At 35.1% G+C, this 22,959-nt stretch overlaps 3 protein-coding genes across 3 annotated transcripts in view; 2 read left to right on the forward strand and 1 right to left on the reverse strand.

Annotated features, from left to right (window-relative positions):
- Nucleotides 1-111: 111 nt before the first annotated feature.
- On the reverse strand, nt 112-1,820 carry LOC110371308 (WD repeat-containing protein 91). The gene is made up of 4 exons (XM_021327483.3): nt 1,479-1,820; nt 1,251-1,400; nt 764-969; nt 112-453 (listed from the first exon to the last, which is right to left on the reverse strand). The coding sequence occupies exons 1-4, from the start codon at nt 1,720-1,722 to the stop codon at nt 220-222; spliced, it is 834 nt and encodes a 277-aa protein (XP_021183158.2). The 5' UTR covers nt 1,723-1,820; the 3' UTR covers nt 112-219.
- A 470-nt stretch (nt 1,821-2,290) lies between these two features.
- Ric (Ras-related protein interacting with calmodulin) lies at nt 2,291-9,353 on the forward strand. Its single transcript, XM_021327387.3, has 5 exons — nt 2,291-2,682; nt 3,473-3,546; nt 3,980-4,174; nt 4,540-4,680; nt 5,032-9,353. Exons 1-5 carry the CDS (start codon nt 2,541-2,543, stop codon nt 5,146-5,148), a joined length of 669 nt encoding a protein of 222 aa, XP_021183062.1. The 5' UTR covers nt 2,291-2,540; the 3' UTR covers nt 5,149-9,353.
- A 3,684-nt stretch (nt 9,354-13,037) lies between these two features.
- LOC110371198 (atrial natriuretic peptide receptor 2) overlaps nt 13,038-22,959 on the forward strand; it is a 44,951-nt gene continuing 35,029 nt past the window's right edge. The window contains exons 1-2 of the mRNA XM_064038246.1: nt 13,038-13,165; nt 14,959-15,124. Of these exons, the coding sequence (XP_063894316.1) occupies nt 13,038-13,165; nt 14,959-15,124 (294 nt within the window). The remainder of the gene's footprint in view (nt 13,166-14,958; nt 15,125-22,959) is intronic.

The following is a 22,959-nucleotide window of genomic DNA, read 5'->3' on the forward strand; positions in this document are numbered from 1 at the left end:
TTCTTCTTTAAAAAGTTGAGTATTCAATTCAGGGGTAAACAAGGGTTCAGTGTTCAAATCATACCGAAATATTAAAGGAACCTATAGGAAAGGGCAAAAGATACACCAGAACTTGATTACCATTATATTACGTTCATAAAATAAAATAACACAGAATCTGACTTTCACAAAATAATAACGAGGAATGTTTATTTACAGTATAATACAGGAACTTATAAGTTAGTTTTGGCTATGAGATCGTCCGGACTTCCTGCCCATTACGGGGCTGCCTCCCATTTGTCGTAGTAAGCCGCGGAGGCCCTTGGCTTCGCGCACCCCGCTGTCAAGCTGCTCGGATGGGACCGCGCAGAAGTCGTCAACTAGAGGCATGGGGCCGCTGAGCCGCTCCGAGTATTGGGACAGCCGGGACTGGTGACCAATTGGAGACGTCTTTTCTACTGTTTGTGGCTGGGTCTGAAAATAAGAAATATGTATTAAGTTCAGCATTTGAAACATAACTGAGAATAAATTTTGTGATACAGATATTTTAACTCTGAATCTGGGCACAAGTTATGTATGTATTTTATTTTATTTATTGGGGACAATAAACAGTTACATGTTAAAATTTAAACTATAAGTTTTACAATATAAATAAGTGAACATAATATAACCCACACTATTGTCCACGGGTATCTAACATTAGACATTTTTGCTGCCAGTTCAATCATGATGGTTATTCCTTTTACAAACTTTTTTTTAACAACTCCATTCTTTAAATCATTACCTTGCTAGACACAGCTGCAAGTTTATCCTGGAGCCTCTTCACCATGGCAGCGTCACTCTCGTAGCTGGTGAGAGTGGGCTGCGGCATGCACTGGAACACGGTGGCCAGCAAGTTGTGCAGTGACACTAGCACACTGTCCTGCCAGGCGCGAGTGAAGTATAGGCTGAATGACGGACTTTCTTCTGGCTTCTGGATAAATGGCAGCACTAGAAAAAAAATATATCAACTTTTTTTTATTTGGATATGTCTTTTTAATAGGTGCTTTTGCAGTTTGTGTACTCTTTGTAAATTGACATTAAATGTAAACTAATTTGGGAAATACTACTCAAATAATTAGTCTATGACTAATACAAAATACAATTATTTTCAATCATTGTGAAGGTATGCAGTAACAAAATTATGATTAACCAATGATTTAGATAAACTTGAAGGGTTGGTGGTTCAATTTAAGAAATTTCTGTACCAATAGCATAAGAAAATAACTTACTGAACCAGTCCCTCCACTCATTCTGTCCTTGTAACTCTGGTAACATTTTTGATAGAAAATCTGTAATCCTTTCATTTCGCACACCACCCGTGCTTTGCGCTGCCGTTACTAAATATAACTTGTACAGGCTGTATTCCAGTTTCCTAACAGCTGTGAAAATAAATAGTCATGTAATGTTTCCCATCAGACTCCATAGATAGCATTTCAAAAACTAGATGTTATGCTTACCAGGTTGAACATGGACCTCTAATTTTGAAAACACGAGGGTGTCCAGGTGTGACCAATACTCCTTTAATCCATTTAAGTCGGAGACATTAATGTAGTGAACGATTTGCTCAACTATTTTGTCTACTCTAAAACCTTTGTCTTTATCTGCCTTCAAATCGTTGTCAAAAGCTTTCACCGTTGTTGTAAATCCTCGATACAGAAGATATTCACGCACAAGCTCATCCACAAATTGTATGTGGGCCATTATATGATAGGAACTCAAAATATTTATGTATTTCGAAAACAAAACGAAGAAGCTGCCCAAGGCCTTGTTGACATTTGTTTGGCAATGACTTTGACATGGTGATTTGGTGTGCATTTAGAACAGCAGTTTAAATAATATTTCCAAGGAAGTTTAATCATACACAAGATCAACAAGTGTAGATCAATAAAGTAGATTATCAGAAAAGTGCAAGAAGTATATTTAATATTGCCGATGCATATACGGAGCTTTGTATCTTTCATTTTAATAGATCAAATACTTTTAATTCATTAAAGTTTTGGAACGCACTACAAATATTGGAATACCAACTTTACGACATTCAGTCGATGCGTTCAGATTTTTTGAATATTTTTTCTTCTGAAATTATTTTTTTAACAGTATTTAACTTTTTTGCGGTTCGTAGTAATCCTGAATATTGATTTTCAAATAGCTTAGGAATACTAATATTTCATCAGTTTTATTGTACCTACCCATTTTTCATGTATTTGGTATGATTCAAAAGTTCAAAAACGGAACGTACTCTATGTCGAAAATTTAGCCAACCCATCAAAACAAAATCGAAATCGAAATGTCAATCGCTTTCAATCAGCTGTCGATTTTTTATTGAAGAATAGAAGATAAATTATTTGTATATAAACTAAAATGTTCATTGTTAAATGAAAGTGTATTGCTAGTGCTGTGGTGTGACATAATTCGGCACGGTGGTGTTAGTGTTCGGCGGGGGCGTGTGCGGCGGGCCATGGCGATGGTTGCGGTGTGAAGGTGGCGGGCGCGGCTCTCGGGCGCAGGCATGCGGCGGCATGGCGGGCGAGGCTGCGGGCACGTCGCGCGGCCTCCGCGTCTACAAGATCGTGGTGCTGGGCGACGGCGGCGTCGGCAAGTCCGCCGTCACGCTGCAGTTCGTCAGTCACAGCTTCTTGGACTACCATGACCCTACTATAGGTACTTCACGGAATTAGCACTTCACGCTATTGTTTACATTCCAAGTTAACTACTACTTGTACAGTTGTGGGGAAACAAACACTAAGTTGATGTTCATTTGGTACCATATGGATGGAGTTTAGCACTGTCACCTATTTGTTTGGTCTGGTAGTTTAGCTATATAAGTATATTATATGACTAGTCACAGTTGTTTTATAAATATCATGCATAAATATTGTAACTTCTGGGGTAGTGTTTATGGGCATAATTTTCTTTGGGAACAAAATCATTGAGAAATAAATTAACAATAACTTTGCCTGTATTAATAAATATTTAGTTATTATTCAACAATAAACAAATAGGTACAAATTAATATGCATTAAATGCTTAATTTTGTTGAAAGAAATTCAAGGCTTTATGGTGTTTAGACAGGAAACAAACAACTATTAGAATATTAAGACCATTAGTCTTATTGGAATTATAATGTCTCATAAAATAACAATAAAACTTAAAGAAGTAAACAGTTTTGCATTGACACAAAAATATAAATATCAATATATTACGAAGATTAGAGATTATATGAGGGTCATATTGTTTTTAAAAATAATTTTCTCTTGTGAATTCTAGTCTATTGTATGGCTCTGGGGGAACTTCTTCCCACATATTAACGTAAAGAAGCCTATAGTTTAGAAGCTATTTAAAATTATTAGTAAAGTCCGGATCTTAAAATTCAGATTCAGATCCAAATTTTCCCAGATACAAAGATGTAAAAAGCCTACCTGCATCTCTAATGAATATGTTTCATTTTCAGAGGACTCGTACCAGCAGCAAGCGGTCATCGATGGAGAACCCGCTTTGTTGGATATACTGGACACGGCAGGACAGGTTAGTTTCATGATTAGTCATAAAGCTCCTTCTTAGTCATAAACCTGACTCCGTAATATACACATTTTTCCAAAATATGTATAAAACAGTCACCACCCAAAACTGTCTGTATCAAAAATAGATATTGAAGTGTGAAGGTTCTATTATCCTGTTAGCGTAATCAAAATCATTCTCGGCACCATTACCTTATTTTTAAAATTGGGTAATTTAATTATGAAATTATGGATTTAAACATGGATGAAATCATGGTATTCTTATTTTGGCGCCTCTTCTTTTTTACTCCTCTCCGCCAAAATAAAAAATCGTTTATTAAAGTAGGCTAATTGGAGTACCACGTTTTAACGCCAATTTTACAAAAGGGTCTGCACCCCCATAACATAAAACATTAATAATGACATTCCCCTAATATACCCTTCACATATTCCTAAACCAGGTGGAGTTCACAGCGATGAGGGAACAATACATGCGTTGCGGCGAGGGCTTCGTGCTGTGCTACTCGGTGACGGACCGGCGGTCGTTCCGCGCGGCCGCCGAGTACCGGCGCCTGCTGGCACAAGCGAGGCCCTCTGAACGTCTGCCGCTTGTGCTTGTGGGGAATAAGCTGGATCTCGCACCACGGTTTAGACAAGTAAGCCTGTTGTATTAATTTGTGTAAACTTATTGGTAATGTATGCAATAAATATTATAAGGGTTAAGCTTGCCTGCAAACAATACTATTTAACGTCAAAACGTAAATTTACAAATTGTGTTTTTGGTGTGGAAGTGGCATAGCAAACTCCTCAACAAAATATATTTATTTTGCTACTAAAATGAAAAAAATGGATGGAATTTTACGATGGATGTCTGGGCCCATCGGTGGGGGATGAGAGTGCTCTTATATTGGTTCTAGTATTTTGGGTGGAATGCAATTTAAATCTAGCAATTTTAATATTTTTTAAATAATTTATTCTAATGTGGTAAATATAATCATTATTCTGTTATTCATTCGCTCAGGTAACGACAGATGAAGGCAAAGCCCTGGCGACGCAGCTGGGGTGTCCGTTCTTCGAGACGTCGGCGGCGCTGCGGCACTTCGTGGACGACGCCTTCCACGCGCTCGTCAGGGAGATACGGCGGCTGGAACGACAGAGACAGGTAATACTACTGTATAACTTTAAGGACAGTTGAGATATAGAGTAAAATGGCTCATAATGCCTTTTCTATGCACGGTTATTTAGGCAATTGAAATTGTCTTCATCTCAACTCGACATTACTTTGATCTGTATAACTTAACTTTCAGGGAACTTTTTTGGCTCTATGGGTTGTCTAGGAATTGAGCGAATGACACAGTTTTCATCAACCATAAAATTGGAAAATTTTCTGATCAGAACCCCTAAAAATAATTGATAACCAAATATTCTAGGGACAGTAGACAACAATCTCCTTGTACTGTAAGGAGCACGGCAGTGTGGGCAAGCCAAGTTCAATCCAATTGTCATATTTCAGGCATCTTTAATGGGGACCGGTATATCGACGAGCGGCGGTCGCAGACGGTGGCGGCGTCTCCGCAGCATCTTCGCTCTGGTCTTCCGACGGAGAAGAAGGCATCACACCTCGCCTTAACTGCCCCATCATGACACTTCGTAAGATATTCACACTAGCATCAATGAAAATCTAAGTTACAACAAGGAGTATATATTTAATACAGCTGGCATTCTAGCTATATTAGAATTCGAAGGAAAGTAAACATAACTTTAGCACATAACTTTTGTTATGTACGCTTTGGTATGTCAATAAAATAATGACGACGAAGATATATTGATAAAACTATAAGAGAAAATAACGTACTTATTAAGGTTTAGGTACGTACATTCAAGTTATTTTTTTATTTGGCAACACTGTCTTCTAAAAGGTTTTATCTCTGTAATTAACTTAACTTTTACATGTATATTACTACTTACATTTTACAACTTTTGATAATTATGTAATCCAATCTACTAAAAAGAGTTGCAATGTTTCACTGAGATTTAAGTGCATTTAAGAAAGCAATTGAATTTTAAATGTCCCTTCTTCTACCTCAAAATGATGCTATTATTTATGACACAAGTATACATTACTCTGCTGCTGTTGTCTATGGAAATATGTATTTGATTTTTAGGCTGATAACCCAGTGGAAGTTTCCTTGCGCAATAAGATATGCCAAAATATGTTCATCATGGTCCCGTTTGAATTGCTCAAGAGCACAAGTATGGGTAATATTTGCTGAATCTTGCTAGTTTCTTGAGGCCTAAGATAATTGTAAAGTGAGATGCTCAAATGTCTATTTTGAGTTTTTATGTCACAAGCGTAGTTTAGCTTGGCGGGAGAACTACCATGCCCCCGGGACAAACATCAAAAAAATATTTGTATGTAAACTATTGATTGCTTAGATTTATCCTTCACAAAATTGCCATAGATAAATTAGTTGCCATATAAGTTTATTTCGTGCATTTACACACTCTGCCATACAATGCTACTTCAAGCTACCTTGGTCCTCTACCTACCTCTTAAACAATTCCTAATTAGATAATTGGATATACTAGTACCTTGTTTAGGATCCCCTTTTTTATCGTAGCTAATGTAAGAAGGAATTTAGGCCTAAATGATGTGTTTCTATTGATGTAAACTATAATCTTGTTCGACACACAATAGTGTGAACCGAACTGTTTTCAAGTAAAAATTGTTATGTCAAACCTACTATAATCTATGACTATTTCTTTTTAAATAATGTGATCATTCTACGTACTTAATATTCCTCTAAAACTATTGATGACCCGTGCCATTTTAAACACAAGTCTTTTAAGCCCAGCCTTCGGATACGTTCATTTATACAAGAATATAGATAATATATGAATTTGTAAATAAGTTGGGCTCCAGTACCTAATAGATTAGACCATATGTCTTCCGATCGACGGAACCCGCGAAAGCAATAAGTAAATGTAGAAGTTATTTTACATTACTGTTCAAGCCATTGGTTATAGAGAATATTTTATTTAGGACAAGTTTGAATGTTTAGCTTATATTGTAGTTGTGTAGGTAGGTGTAGTCTGATAGCCGACTGGGAAAGAATTTTTTAGTGCATGATGAGTTTTTACAATTGAAAAATTGTGTCAGAACCATAAGTAAGAGATTAATTATGGTGTAGCAAACAAACACTTACTGAAACACTATTCTACCCTAATTGTATGTTTTTAAGCTAGTAATGTATAATTACATAATGTAGGAATGAAGAAGGTTGAATTTACAATGTAATTCCCAGTTGGCTCTCAGACTGAACCGTTAGTCGCCTATTTAATACGAATCATAGGGGACCTTGTAGGTAAAAATAAATTCCAAACGTATTATACAAATGCCATATTCGTGTATCCCAACCAAAGCACCATTTTTTATTGAAAAGTTAAAGTTTTGGTATTTTGATTAAACCTCGGAGTACAATTTAAGTAATGTAAGTGAGATGTGTCGAGCTCTTCTTTTATCTGTGTGACAGATACAGCAATAAGTATAATGAAGTAAATATAAAGATATATTTATGTATAACTTAGCGTGTAATTGGTGTATGTATTACTGAAGTACCGAGGCGTGAGTTTGTAATGTTAGGTCGATACGCACAAAGTTAGTGTAGTTACGTGTACGGTCGTGTTCGTGTGTCGCGGCCGAAATATTTGACCATACAGCGCGTAGCTTAAACTAAGGTTAAAGAGAGATTCCTAATTACGAGCAATATTAAACGCCTAATGATAACTAAATGTGATGTGGATGTTAGCTGTGTCTACATTTAATTCATAATTAGTAGTACTTGTGTACCGGTTGTACCCCTCGAAGTTTCAGCGTAGATTTTGGTGTATTTCTCGTGTTTAATTAATATAGTTTGTATCGTCAAATGCTTCGTCCGGGAACGTTAAATGTTGCGTATTGGGTGACACTTGTGGCCAGAGTGCCAGAGAAGGTGTCAAACTAGGGTATTTATCGTTTAGTGGCGCGTATCGTGCGTGGCCACGAAACGAGCGAGGAATTGAATATACGTGCCTGAAACAATATCTAAGTAGCTTTAGAATTCTTTGAATGTGATAAAAATGGATTTGAATATTTGTGTGCTAAGAAAATCATTGTGCCATTGTTAATCTTTTTGTCACACACATGTCGACCGTACTTCGATGTTATGAGAAGTAAAAAAGTCGTAAGAAAATAATTTCTGCTGGCCTCGCGTCACTCCATCAGAACTGGGCTAAGTCATATATTAAATATAGGCACACGAAATAAAACATATACCGGAAAAGGCACTAACTATCTCTAAATTGCAATTGTAAAATGAACCATTTCGCTGGAGTGACGTCCATCACATTCATCGCTCGTTTCGTGGCCCCACAGCGCTCGAGCTTTGCCGTTTGGCATACAAAGCCTACTTATCCTAACAAGGGATTATATAACTATCTAATTTAGTCCTTAATGCTGTTTGAATAAAGTACAATTTGATTTGTCATCACTGGTCGTGTTGAGTTCTCGTATTAGTAATATGTCGATAGGTTCTAACTCTAGTCATTATTGTTTCGTATAGCTGTTAATAGATGTTCATCTTAACCTGATAATGGGTGGTTTGCTGGCCAAATGGGAGCTTTATTGCTGAGGAAATAAAGTTTTTTTTAGCTTACCAAAACATGATAAACACATGTAATTATAAATAATATGAAAGAATAATAGTTTTGCACGCGTTAGTTACAATAGATTTACAATAGAGATAAAAATGTAACACAGAGGGATAGTGAGTGGGTGGGAAAAATTTCCATCAATGAATTATACCCATGAATGGATGTCGCCCTATTTAGCCAGTGAACCAGCACAATATTATGAAATAATATTGTAGTATTAGAGTTATTTGGAACAAACCCTCGTTGTTCACTAGTAGTTTTGCCACGAGTACCAATAATTTTATTGTCTCTGACGGAATACGAATTTTTGATGTTTCTGCTGCCCATTGTATGTTATAGCAACACAAAGACTATGAGTGTGAGCGTAATGAATGTTACCATTTTCGAAAATTCGTATTCCGTAAACTGATAAGAATCAGTTGACAGTATAACTGGCCTAATTTATAATATCTGTCGTATGTATTTATTCGTATATAGCTGTTTATTTATTTCTTGACGCGGAATTTTAGCTCTTTAGATATTTACTAATTGGCGTTGGCAACATTTGTTGAAATTATGAGCTGGTGTTGCCAGTTTCAAGTGCATTTTCGTGTGAGCGTAATGCTAGTTGGACTGTGTAAGGCGTTGTGTTCGTATTACAAACTGATGTTACATTAGAACGTACTCAGTCAACTAGCATTATGTTTAGTGAGCATTCACAAACTTCGTACTTGGTTCGTGTAAAGTTTCGTCATCCAGCGCACCTACTAGCGTTTACTAAATAGTTGTTGAGAGCGCGTAGTCACTATGTACTTGAAATTGACGCTTAAAACGTATTTAAATTTTAACGTTTAATTAATATATTCCATAGATTAGATGGTTATTAAGAGAGTATATTATTACCCTACAGTAGGTGATTTGAACAATAAATAAATAAAAATATTTCGTGTTTTTATGTACAAAAATTTTATATGTTGAAAGAAATTGTTGTAATATTTTTGTTTGGTCGATATATTTATAAATACATATTTAGATATTTACCTATTTTGTTATGTGTAATAATTTATAACACCAAATAGTACCTTTCAGATTTGTATTTATATTTATTGCAAGAATTGTAAGCAGTGTGTAGAGATTTTGTTGAATAAATGTCATGTTTCGAAACTTGGTGGTTTCATTTAGGTACTGGAGAAGTAGCAAACACACTTTACAAACATATTTCAGCGACAATACAGAATTTTTAATCTCTTTAAAGTTGACTTGGCGCTATACTGCGCATTTAAATAATATTTGAAAATTATGATATTTTTCAAATACTTTTAAATTCGAGAAAGCTAAAAAACCCTAAATATCGCCACGCGTAATATGAAAGAGATAGATTGATTTATAAAAAGTGTAAACAATTTTTAAATCGAAACAAAACACACGTCAATGACGTCACGCACGAAATGAAAGAGAAAGATTGATAGTAAGAAAGAGTAAACAAATGTTTAATGAAACAAATGACACGCCAATGACGTCACGCACGAAATGAAAGGGATAGATTTATACAAGACAGAGACAAATATACCTACATATATTTAAAACAATTTTGAAGAAGGACGTACGTTTTTTTTTAATACGAAAGTACATAATTCTAATTTTGTAAATCACGAGGTTGTTACTTCCTAGGAAAGCTCCTAAATGATTTTGAATCTGGATTTAGCTACACAGAGAGCTCAAAGGCTGAGAAAGGACGTCCTCTTTTATCCTTGTGCGTTCTCTTTTATTCTATGTGAACAGTTGTGATGCTGCGTACAAACGTTGACTATGTCACTCACACTCGCATATGCTCGATGCACGACACTCAGTACTGAAACACCGGCAGCGCTGATAAAACCTCGTCGATGCACATGCGTGTGTGTGTTACATTTTTACGAACGCTAGTAGGTAGCTTCACGACTGTATATCTTTAGTATATGTACATGTCATGTGGTCAGTGCCAACAGTTAACGAGTTAACGGCCTTCACTTGACGTTGTCATAAACATTAACAAGTTTATGACACCGACGCTGCTCGCTCTTGCAGACTCTTGACGTAGCACAGATTTTATTTCCAGTATAGGGTTATGGGAAGTTATTATTTTCTGAGGACATAAAATATATTATTTTTAGGTACCTAGTAAGTTGCCACTGGAAACAAATGCTTCCCATTATTTACTTAGGTCATTATTAGTGGATACCTATTTTTAACAAAAGAGTATATGTGTTCGATTGATTTGGTTTTTAATTCTTTTGTTGTACTAATTTCTGTTAGTAAAAAAAATCTGATCATCATCATCAGCCTATCGCAGTCCACTGCTGGACATAGGCCTCTCCAAGTGCACGCCACTGAGATCGATTTTCGGCTTCTCGCATCCAGCTCCTGCCAGCCGCCTTGCGCAAGTCATCAAAATCTGATAGTCCTTACTAATATTATTATCGTCAATCTGTAAGAACCTCCAGCATTCAAAACATTAGATACCTACAGAATTCATTTCTAGAGGAAACACTAAGTCTTTAGAAACGATTGCGTAACTACAAATAACTTCAGGATCGTCTCTCGTATTATTTGTGTAAGTAATTTATATAAAAGTTGGGCTATTACGAACTATTATCAGCCCTATTCAATCTTGGCCAAGTCAACATTTATGATCACTTCAGAAACTCATAAAGCGAGGCTGTATGGCCATCTTTTACGCTTCACAAACCATTGTGATTTCTTTGTCAAGAGGCCGGACACTATGGTAGGAAATCTTCAAATAAATCGTAGTATTTCGGAAGAAGGTACTTAGTCTATATAAATAATTGGCCCTCGTAACTCACTGAATACCGTAAATTCTATCTGAAGTGCTTAGTTAAGAGTGTCTGCCATTTATAGTACCTCTAGTTCAAGGGGTATCTATTGTGCTTAAAATATTATTGGTATTTCAAGTAAAATAAAGTACCTACGTTTCAACAATATGGGTAATGGGGGTCGTATTTTCAAACTATTTGATTTTATTATACGTAAAACCCGGAAGAAAAATTCTCTAGTGTAAAAGGAAAGCGCTACACATTTTTTTTAAATGGCTTTTTATCCTGGACCGTATTCTGTATCTAATTTCTTTCATGCCAGAAATTCTGTAAATATTTTAATATAGATACTTATCTACGTAACATGATTTAGGAATCTTAGCACTTTATTAACCCTCGGAGGGTAAAAAGGGAGTGTAATTAAAAAGATAATTCGAATTCCGCTAACGACCGTACTGACCCAATAACGATGGGTCTCGGGACTAATTTTGTACAATATTGGTACCTCCTTTCCTTTCTTTTTTTCCTCTCAACTGCGCATACAGCCTTTCGCTGCTTAATTTAGATTAATTAAGATTTTAGAATGAGGATCATTTAAAAAAGTTTAATGGTAGTTAAAAACTCTTTGATCTTTGTGGTAATTCACCGTTTTGTTTATTTATTCGGTTTATTTACTTAGATGGTTATATACCTACTAGTCTCACTCAGATACTTTCCTTAGGAAAAGAAGTACTTATATACCTCTACAGGAAAAATTAAAAAAGAAAATGATGTTGGTATGACACAAATGCGGAGTCAGAGAATTACGTCACGCAAGACGGGAAGGATTATAAACGTTTCTTCTCAGTAAGACCAATGTCAAGGTAAATGTGATAGACACTGGAAAATCCCTGTAGTAAGGCGTGCACGTAATGAAGATCACATCTTATTATGTATCTATGTTTATGGATAGAGATAAAAAAGAAGGAACTAATTAGGAGCGGGAAAATAGTTGGATTGTCTCCTATGTAAAGTAAACTTCTCACTAAACATAGCGCTTGTTGTTAGTAGTTACTTACAGTCCATTGGTTTGCTTGGTTAACTGCACGAAAATAGAAAACACTGAAATAGTATTTTTCTATGGACCTACAACGGGTAGATACCTACCAAGCATTTTTTTAACGACATCAAAAATCATCAAATGACCCCTCCCGCTGTGGGTTAGCAGCGGTGAGGGAGTGTCAGACTCTAACTGACTAAAAATCGTCGTGTTCCGTCGTAGGCCTTTTGTGTACCAGGGCCGCGGTAACTCTTTCGAACAATCCCGCAGCCCCGCTACCAAGCATTCAATTGCTAAATTCAAAAATACCAGTCATCTTCATAAAAACGAACTCATCTTCTAATTACACATTACCAAGGAGGTTTAGTTCGCGGGAAAACAGACCTGTTGCGCCCCTATTTCCCCTTAACACTTTATCTTCGGTTTGGCCAGCATCCCAGCCAGTCGCTTGCCAACCGGGGCTCAGAGAGCACGCATCTCTGCTTGCGTGGTGCCGCGAAATTTCTGTGTCGTAAATAGTAAATATTTTGAATATTGTGTAAATTGGAGTAAATTGAATTACCTACAGGTTTTGAAGGATTCAGTTTAAAAGATTTTCAGTCGTAGTGTTTCGGATTACTGTTTGTTGTTGATAGTAATAATTATTATGAGATTATAATTGATGTGGTGTGAAACAGTGTGATGTCTATAATAAATACTCTACGCATTTAATTAATATAAATGAAAGTATCAATTCTCATATCATAAATTGGCTATGTTGTTTTCCGTGGATTTATGAAAGTTTCTTACATTATTTGTGTGTAAGATTTCAATCATAACAGTACCTAGAGTTAAAAATGTCAACAAACCCTTTCAAAATTAACTTTTTTAAATAAATATTTTCTAAAAGCTAAAAATCAAAAAATGCATATTTTACACCTTTCCTGTGTATTTCTATTCGCGCCGGTTTTATCCGGATCGCTGACTTCAACCGTTGTGTATAAAGTCGGGGTCCTAATGGCCTCTCGTTTGGACTCCCCTTTCGATCTGGAGCGCTGCGGGCCAGCTGTAGACTTGGCTCTGGATAAAGTCAATGAGAAGTTCCTGGCGCATCATGGAATTGAGCTGCAGAAGGTGCAAGGCAGGTACGTAAAGCATTTCCCTTTTTTTTGTTCTTTCTCATTTTAAATTGCTTTAAGGAACCTGATTTGCAGTGTGATAGTTTGCAAACATCCCAAAAAAATTAGTTCAGAGTTCATTCTGATGTAAAGAAGTACCTAATTAAGTTTATTTTTTAAGCTGATGACGGACTTTGAATGAAACCGCGGCAATAGCGGAGCTAGTTACTGACATCGTTAGCTTAGCACTCACTCTGGTTAAAACACTTCTTAACTAAAGCTAATATACCTACACCAAACATTTAATATGCCATACAATATCCATATATACTGAAAGTTATAGCTGATACTTAAAACATACACCACCAGACGATAAAATGTCGCACTATCTACAAATACATAGAGCAACATAATAGCACTTTAATCGTACACTAACTTAATATGACGCTTTAAACTATGAAATGAATATAAAACGCGTCTGAACGTCAGACCTTCTGACGTGAGTTTAAAGTTTACATGGTCATAAACTGCGTCTTCAGGAAAGCTATCTACTTGGCATTCTGCCCGTGCCACTTCTTTATAGTGTCTATTACCTACAGATGTTTCAATAAACCTTTCACTATGGAGTATGGAATAAATTTCACTCCAAAGGGAATTGATATTGAAGAGTAGCAAGGGATCGCTCTTTGATTATAAGATGGAAAACTTTTACGTACTCAAAATGATTGAATATCTTTGATATTTCTGCAGCCAAAGCAGGGGTTAATTCAATTGCCGATGGAACCGTTATCCTTTCAAAGGTTTTCGTCAGCTTATGCTAAGTAGGGTATATAAAAGTAAGTTGATACGTGCGAACCTAAAATATAATATGATAAAATATGTGTAAATAACCCCACGTCAATCTTCGTGATGGATGCGGGATAATTCATGGAATCGATATAGTCGCCAAAATGTTTGAGTTATTTTTGCGTCACTTTATAATGTTACGTATTTAAAGCTTATTATTTATCTATAATGTGAACTTTCAACTTTGCTGATAGTTTATTGAAGTTTATTGATAATCTAGTCATAGGACAGACTATTCTTTATTAAGTACACAAACAAAACATGTCAGTTACAAAAGCTGACACTATGAGCGATCTTATCGCTGAGAGCGATCTTTTATAGACAACCTTTATGTCGTCTAGCCAGAAGTGCTTTTATTTTTGTTTGTTCATTACGTCAAAAATCCAACAGCAGCATTAAGCATTTTGTACTGGTAAAGCCAAGGTCAGGAAAATGCCTGGGTTACAGGATTAAACACGGAACCACAGAACATAAATAAGATTCTCCCCAATTTGTCGGTGTATATTTGGGTCTGATGGTTAGCAATCACTTTACCGAAAACTTTTACAAAATTCATGGTTATGTATTTTATAAAAACATTAGCTAATAGAATACTAGATGTTGCCTGTGGTGTAAAGCCTATTCTCATGAATTAGTTATATTACTGTGTAAAGTTTCATCAAAATCCGTTTAATACTTTTGGCGTGAATGAATAATAAACATACACATCTACCCAAACTTTCATCAAAATCCGTCAAGTACTTTTGTTGTGAATGAATAATAAATCATACATAGATGTGTTATCTATCCAAACTTTCAAATGTTTGTAACATAAGGGTGATGTGATCTGATGGAACCATGGCAGACCATATTCTTTGAACCTTTTTAACCGCATTGCATATTCATATATTATGTCTTTGGACTACAAATGGACCTCTTTTAATTACAAACACAATATGTTACCTTCTTTCTAAATCCCTCTATTTATCCCCCAGCTACCCATCCTGTTCCGGAGCCATAGCCCCAGGGTTGGCAGCAGACATGCACTTCAAGGATGATGTGATCGCCTTCATCGGACCAGCATGCGCCTTCGCGTTGGAGCCGGTGGCGAGGCTCGCGGCTTACTGGAACACGCCTATCATTACTGGGATGGGAGATCAGGTAAAGACTTTCTTGATATTATGTAAGTTAATTTTAAGCAGGACTATATATCATTTATCCTGCTGCGGGATCCTAGTACTGATAAAAGGGCCTCCTTCAGCGGTGATATACAAAACCAAAAAATCGCCCTAGGGTTCGTATGTTGTACTGTGATTATTATAAAAGTTTCTTAAATAAGCAGCGTTTTTGCGCTAAAACTGTATCTTAGTTGTAGGGACACATTGTTCTGTGGTATTTAGCAGTCTGCCTAAAAAGTAAACAGTATCCGTAATAATTTTAAATAAGTAAAGAAATATAAAAAATAACCAAACGGAAGAATTTGTTCATAAATATACCATCTGCATCCATAAATTAAATTGAATTTAAAATAAGAGACGATTGTGTACAGACTTAAATCTTTTTATATTTATCTCTTCAAAACTCAATTACATTAACATGCAAGAAAGCTACATTGTAAAAACGCAAGTATGTTTTCCAATTAGCCTCAACACGTGTAGTCTGGCGTCTGAAAGTATTCTCGCGAGGTGTCATGATTCGCGCAGTCTGGCTATAAATAAACTACCTAATCTTTCTTTGTCAACTACAGAACTGGACGGATTGTAGTGCTTGTGAGAAAGGAAACCCTTATGCAAGTCGTTAACTTTAGAAGCGTAGTTTAAAATATGTTTTTTGTGCTCCTAACGTTACTAATCCAAAACTCTTAAAAGTTGGAGTTGTAAAGTCAAATCATTAACTTGAGCCTTTAAAAGTAATTAAATAATACTGAATTTAGTTACCCATTACAAGTTAGCTTCCTATGAAGAAGAACTAGCAATAAACTTCTTATTTCTCGACTATACTAAATTACCAATAGGTACAGAATAAAAATATTTATGATTAAGTAATAAATTCTTCCGAATACTTGAATGCCAGTAAAGACGTCGTGTCGGTTTGTTATGCTTTTACAGTTATTTTTAAATTACATTCAAAATGAAGATGAGTTGGAACAACCAATCTCTCTTTTCTTTAAATCATCCTACCAACGTCTTAGGAAACCTCACATAATATATTTTTTATTCGTCTCCCTCGAGAAGTGAGTGGAACTATACTATAGATATAACTATGTTGATAATAAACTCTTTTGCAAAAAAAACGGGCACCTAAGCGAAATCTTAGTTTTAAGGACTTTACGTATATTTCAAAGGGTTTTAATGATTGTAGTATGTTTCTAGCATCATAAGAGTGTAGCGAAGCATGCGTGAGAGTGTATTCTAAATTTGGATTTTGTACAATTGCTAAGAAATTGGTTAAACCTTGTTTTGGACTAATTCCCGGTAGAAAGTTCGTCGGTGTTTTGAAAAGTTTTTAAAGTGATTTTCAGGAAAATGATAATGCAGTTTTAATTAATGATTAATGTACTTTTTTGTTAGATTAAAACATTTTGGAAAAACTATGCGTATTTGATAAAATTTTCACTTGCTCTAAATGGGCTATACTGATGATTGATGGCAATGTTAAGAGTTTCGGTATTTTAGTGTAAAGCATTCTATTGTTTAGATACTGTACCCACGTGTTTTAAAATATCGCTTTTTCATAACTAAACACTATTTAGAGGAGTATCAGTACTTTGAGCTGCGACAAAACCAATTTAAAGTAAGCAGTGCCGATCACAACTCGTCTCCTATCAGACTTTGACATTTTAAAAGTCTTGAAATTCTACAAACTACAGAAAATAGCGCATAGACTGTGAGCACGAGGTCTTAAGGTCTCGTAATCACAGATTTTTAAACAACTTGGTCTCTTGGGAAACTGCGTAGACCTCTGAAGATCTATGAGTCTGAGCGTTCAAATAGCGTGTTTTCATCTCACGGACATTTTATTAAATAAACTTGCCTGCACCGAGATTTTCTGACATCTACAGCATTTCCCTGCTTAAATCATAACAATAATTGGCTATCTGCTCATTTCTTAAGAAACATATGTTTGGCCAATAATTTTGAATTCTTGACTCCCTTTCAGCTAAATCATCGTTTAGTAACCCGATACCTATGGAGTTATCGAGAGCTTCAACGCGGCAACAATTTGACTTTTTAGATAGCTTTAACCCTCCTCATCATTTTTCATGTGGTTAATTTTAACAATTATCACAAAATTTGGTATTTTTTAAATGTCAAAGTCCGATAGGAGACGAGTTGTGATCGGCACTGGTTACTTTAAATTGGTTTTGTCGCAGTCAAAAGTACTGATACTCCTCTAAATAGTGTTTAATTATGGAAAAGCGATATTTTAAAACACGTGGGTACAAAATCTAAACAATAGAACGCTTTACACTAAAATACCGAAACTCTTAACATTGCAATCAATTATCTGTATAGCCCATTTAGAGCAAGTGAAAATTTTATCAAATACGCATATTTTTTCAAAAATGTTTTGATCTAACATAAAATTACATTAATCATTAATTAAAACTGCATTATCATTTTCCTAAAAATAACTTCAAGAACTTTTCAAAACACCGACGAACTTTCTGCCAGCAATCAGTCCAAAAAGGGTTTTACCAATTTATTAGCAATTGTACAAAATTCAAATTTAGAATACACTCTCAGGCATGCTTCGCTAACTCTTATGATGCTAGAAACATATTACAATCATTAAAATCCTTTGAAGTATACGTAAAGTCCTTAAAACTAAGATTTCGCATAAGTGCCCGCTTTTTTTGCAAAAGAGTGTATAAGCAAACAGTGAGAGTTTCAATTAAGTGCCTGAAGGTCCTCTCGGGAGAGCGACTCCTTCATAACTACACTGGAAATTAACTTTCAGTTTATAAAACTTATATTTATTACTATGAAAGTACCTAAGTTTAAGTTTATGTTTATGTGTGTGTGTTAATTTTAGAAGCAAACTTTCAATTTACGTACCTCTGTTTTCCTATGAGAAGATAGTTTGTTATTTATTGCAAAATGGACAAATAATGTCCTTGGAATCACAATTATAATAAAACTAAAATTTCTAGCACAAAAGAACTCGTGTTAATTAATATTACAGATTGGTAACAAAACAATAATTCAGTAACAACAGGCACTTAGTTCAATAAAAATAATGTTACTTAATTGTTGTTCCCGTAGCAATATGCTACGCACGTAGTATGTAGCGCGTAGCACGTAGCGCGTAGGCGAGCCTGTAGATGCGGTTTATTAGTCATTATTTGTGTTGATAGCGATATTGTTAATTTTATCTTGAATAGTTTTATTTTGAAGTGAACTTTGCTCTTTGGTGTTATTTTTATTTTGTAGTTCAGGATTAAAAATAATTATTGAAAATCCGTTGTCTTGCGGTTACACCCGCGTTCCGTGGGCACTACAGCCCGTACCGAGGAAAACATAGCCTATGTTACTCGAGAAGAATTTCCAACTGTGAAATATTTTTCAAATCGGGTCCGTAGCTTCGAAGCCTTTAGGTTACAAACAAACAAAAAAATCCTCTTTATTATATTGGTATAAATTAGCCCCCACATTAAGTGTGCCTCGTACGAAACACTGTTTTAAAAGTAAGGGTTTTGGGGCATTTTCCTCGTAAGGTGACAAGTTGAGTGATCGTATAAAGTCAGCACACACTCCGTAGTAAAACAACTGTCGATCATAATTTGGGCTATGGGATGTAGAGGTAATATCCGGAGTAGAATGATCTGTTTGACTTCTCTATTTTTGTAACGGTATATTCTCACTAATATTTATTTTATTGGTATAAAAGTGAATTGGTTTGCTTGTTGAATAAAATAAAATATGTAAGTTGAAATCACGATTAGAATTTTCGATAAGGAAATTAAGTTAAAATATATAGGCAGTAGACAAAAAAAGATGGATTGATCGCCTGAAAGATGACATGAATAAGATGGGATGGTGGATGTTAGTATGACGGCTGACAGACAGGAATGGAATCAGAAAATATAATGCGTCAACCCCACATAACGAAGAAGAAGTCCCCATTATTTTGATTCTTTACCAACTGGTGATTGCACATAATGTCAAGTAATTATTACAATATGAAACTCAACACTGAAGTAACTCGTTTTTATATGTAAATTATGTCAATATATCTTCTTATATATAAAAATGAATTGCTGTTCGTTAGTCTGACTAAAACTCGAGAATGACTGGACCGATTTAGCTTATTTTGGTTTTAAAATGTTTGTTAAGGTGCAGGGAAGGTTTAAACGACACGAAGTTCGCGGGGTCAGCTAGTCTATAATAAAAACACTGAACTGAGTAAGGACATTTCCTATCTGTAATAAAAGGTATAATCATCCCCTATAATCATGATTGTATTTCAGTAGCACTACTATCAACGTTTTCTGCCTCTTTCTTAGTACATTTTATGTTCCCTGCGAATATATCCCGGGACTGCGTAAACCTTACTTAACGTAAACTTATTACGTCCAAGAGCGAGTTAAGCAAGTTAAGTTTAGTAGAAGTGCTAACATCATGTTAGTGGGGGCAAACTTGTTAAATTACTTGTTGGTTTAACTGTTTGTCTTGTTGTTAAACTTGTGGTTATTATTTTCGTAGAAATCTGTGTTTGTTTCGTTTCCGATTCAAGTGTTATTAATAAAAGTTGGTAGATATATTTTTTTGGGCTAATATGCCTACTTAATACAGAAATTAGTCGAAAGCCGTTATTTTTGAAGGTTATAATATTTATTTTCTCCGTATTTTGTACATCGCTAACTAAGCTAGATAAAATGGATACATTTTTAAAACAGCGGCTATGTAATAAATAACAAACTTGTTCAAGTCTGTTTTTTATTTTCAAATAAAAAAACTCATTACTTTAGTCATAATTTTGAAGTAGAATAAAAAATATCATAATTTAAAAGCTAAGTCTAAAATCCTCTGATAAGTGACGTTAATACGAGACTATCTCTAAATTGATATCTAGTCACAATTCTGCTATCGCGTCTCATCAAATTGAGCCCAGGCCGATGAACATCGACTGCAGGCTCACTCTAGCTCACCAACTTTAAGAAAACTTAATCTCGCTATTTCTGACCCCACCCTTACCCTTCAATCTTGGCCTCACAAACTGTTATTCTTACTACTAATGGCTTCAAAGCTCTTCAATAGAGTTTAGAATAAACTAATTAACCTGCGATGTCAACAAAATACTGCTCTTATGGCTCTTTTAGTTATATCTTAATACCCTCTGATTGAACTATTTAAAATCAAAACGTTTTTGTGATCCTCAAATCTTTTTGATTAAACAAACAATCATCATTTCAGAAAGACCTTTAATTTATTGCGCGTCCAATTATTTGAAATCCAGTAAATATGGGATTAAATTAAATCTAAAACACTTTCGCATTTCAGAATAAATTCTGAATAAATTGCCAGTATTTTTGAAAAGGCTCAGAGTAATCTGAACTTCTATAATGTTTTCATAACTTTCTGATGTATAGAGCCATTCAATCTTTCTAGACTTGCAGCATGCCGCTTTTATGAGTATTAATATAAAAATGTTAAGACCTACGAACTTGTAAAGGATTGCGAAGTTTTTACAGAATATATTTTTATTAAAAACCCTTGTATTACGTAAGTATGTTGTATACAACAAGATTAAATACATTCTTAGACAAAATAGCCTATCAGAACATTGTGTCTGTTCTTAGATATACTTGATAGACCTTTAAAAAGTTACACTGAAATATGTACCTTCAAAACATACGTATAACGTGTAAAATCCCTTGTACTCCTAAATCTAGGATTTTAAACTAATTTACGACAATTCAGGGCCGCGTGCCGACCATGATTAAACTCGAGCTAGCGTATCAAGTCTCATAGTGATCATTATTGTAATTAAATTCTTCTAATGATTTGTCTCTGAGGAAAAGCTAAGGTTAAGGGCAGGGCTATCTCGTTGAGTGATTAGAGTAGTTAAAAGGATCGTGCCGGCGATTCACTGGTAATGGACGGGACAATTACAAATACCTCGGGTATCCAAGACTGGAGATTTAATGCTCTTCGTCCGATGGATCGCTAATCCTTTGACCTTCTATCCCGGATTGTTCGTGACCTTTTGTTTTTTTTCTTTTGTTTAACACCATTATAATTTGGAGTGTAATCTTTCTTTTGTTATGAGAGCGCCTTTTGTCCAAAATAATGCTTTTTAGCTACTGAATTATAAAAAACGTATAATTTTCTTTGGATTAAATTAATCAAGGTTTCTTTAAAACGAATTCATGAGAACCAGCCTTTTAAAAAATACAATAAGTTGCAGGTAATTGCTGCTTATTGTCAATTTGGTCTGTTGTTGTAAAGTCACCCTTTTTCAGAATGTTGTCCGTGCGTGAACAATTTGTAAATAGACATTACAGTTCATTGGCCGAGTCGAGTGGGCCGGGGTCCAAAAGGACCCAGTCATTTAACAACCATTTTTGGCAGTCGGGTAAAAAAGGTTCCTATAATTGAATGTTGACAAAAGAACAACCGTGTACTTGTACGAGTCATTTGAACGATTCTCTCTTTTAGCGTCTGATTCATGCAAAATAAAAATATTCTATTCTTTTCATTTTTGATTAATTTATGTTGCAAGTGTGCGATCATTTCTCAACAATAATTACATGAAATACATAAAAAATTGGATCGGTTATAAGTAGGTATCTCTAAAAAGGTTATCGCAAAGGCATGTAAAAGGCCTATCTAGGAATTAATAGAAAAGTGTCCTGTCTTTATTTCACGAAAACAACAAAGTAAACCATAGGACTCAAACACACAAATATAAAATACCGTTTTATCAGAGTGGTATGACATGCCCTTATTTTATATCAACAAGATTGAATACTGATACCCTTTCAATGTTCTAGAAGCGTATGCTTACGGTCAAGGGTACAAACAAATCAACGGAGAGCTCGAACTTGGCATTGGCGGGAAAGTGATTGGATTGCAATGTAATGAGGTGGCGAACTACATGGTTTAGTACCGCTGTTCTATTTTCAAAGGTTCTGTTCTATTGTTTATCTGTGGTCGAGGAATTGATTTGGCGGGAGATGGCTTTACGATTGACGTTTTGTGGTGTTTTGTTTTCGCTTTCTTTTTCTTTTATGTTTTATTTTTTTTGCAAGAATATTGTTACTTTACGAGTTGTGCCATTTACATCAAGACTTGAGCGATTGCTTGAGCGTGTTAATATTGTTTGATGATAATGTTATTTTAAAAAGAAATGACGCCTCGTTCGAGTTTAAAGAAAGGTAAATGCAAGTGAATGAATACATACACCGTTTTAATAACATGACGAAAAATTACAAAGCGTCGTAAAAAAGTTGACTCTTTATGAAAAAATAGTAAACAAGCTTATAAAAGTGTAACGACAACCCCTAACTAAAGTAAATTATTTTGAACATAGCGGGTCTCCGCAGCTGGGATGTTGTCGTTTGTCATCATTTTAGCGCAAAACACAGCCGAGCCCATATCACTATGATTGACGCTTTACTCAACACATATTTACTTTTGTTTACCAAAACTTATACGGAGGATTCTGTATACAAGGGCATTTTTTGTGTCTTTTGTCATTTTAGTTTTTCAGCCGTTTTCGTGTCGAATAAGAAATATTTATTTTTAATCAAAATAAAAATAGACAGAATTTTAACTTATTTATATTTATTAGTAGGCAACTATAGGCCATAGATCAGAAAAAAAAGTGCGCGTAATATTTATACACCGCAGGTGGAAGCTAGTTGGTCATAACATTGAAAGATTTTTTCTCACACTTTTGTAAACTTTTCAGAGTCGTAACTTTTAACATAAGAAGGAAATTGCTTTTATTAATAAAATATGTATTTAAGGAACTCTACGGCCACAGGTTAA

This window comes from Helicoverpa armigera, chromosome 15 (genome assembly GCF_030705265.1).
Source record: "Helicoverpa armigera isolate CAAS_96S chromosome 15, ASM3070526v1, whole genome shotgun sequence".
Classification (NCBI taxonomy): domain Eukaryota; kingdom Metazoa; phylum Arthropoda; class Insecta; order Lepidoptera; family Noctuidae; genus Helicoverpa; species Helicoverpa armigera.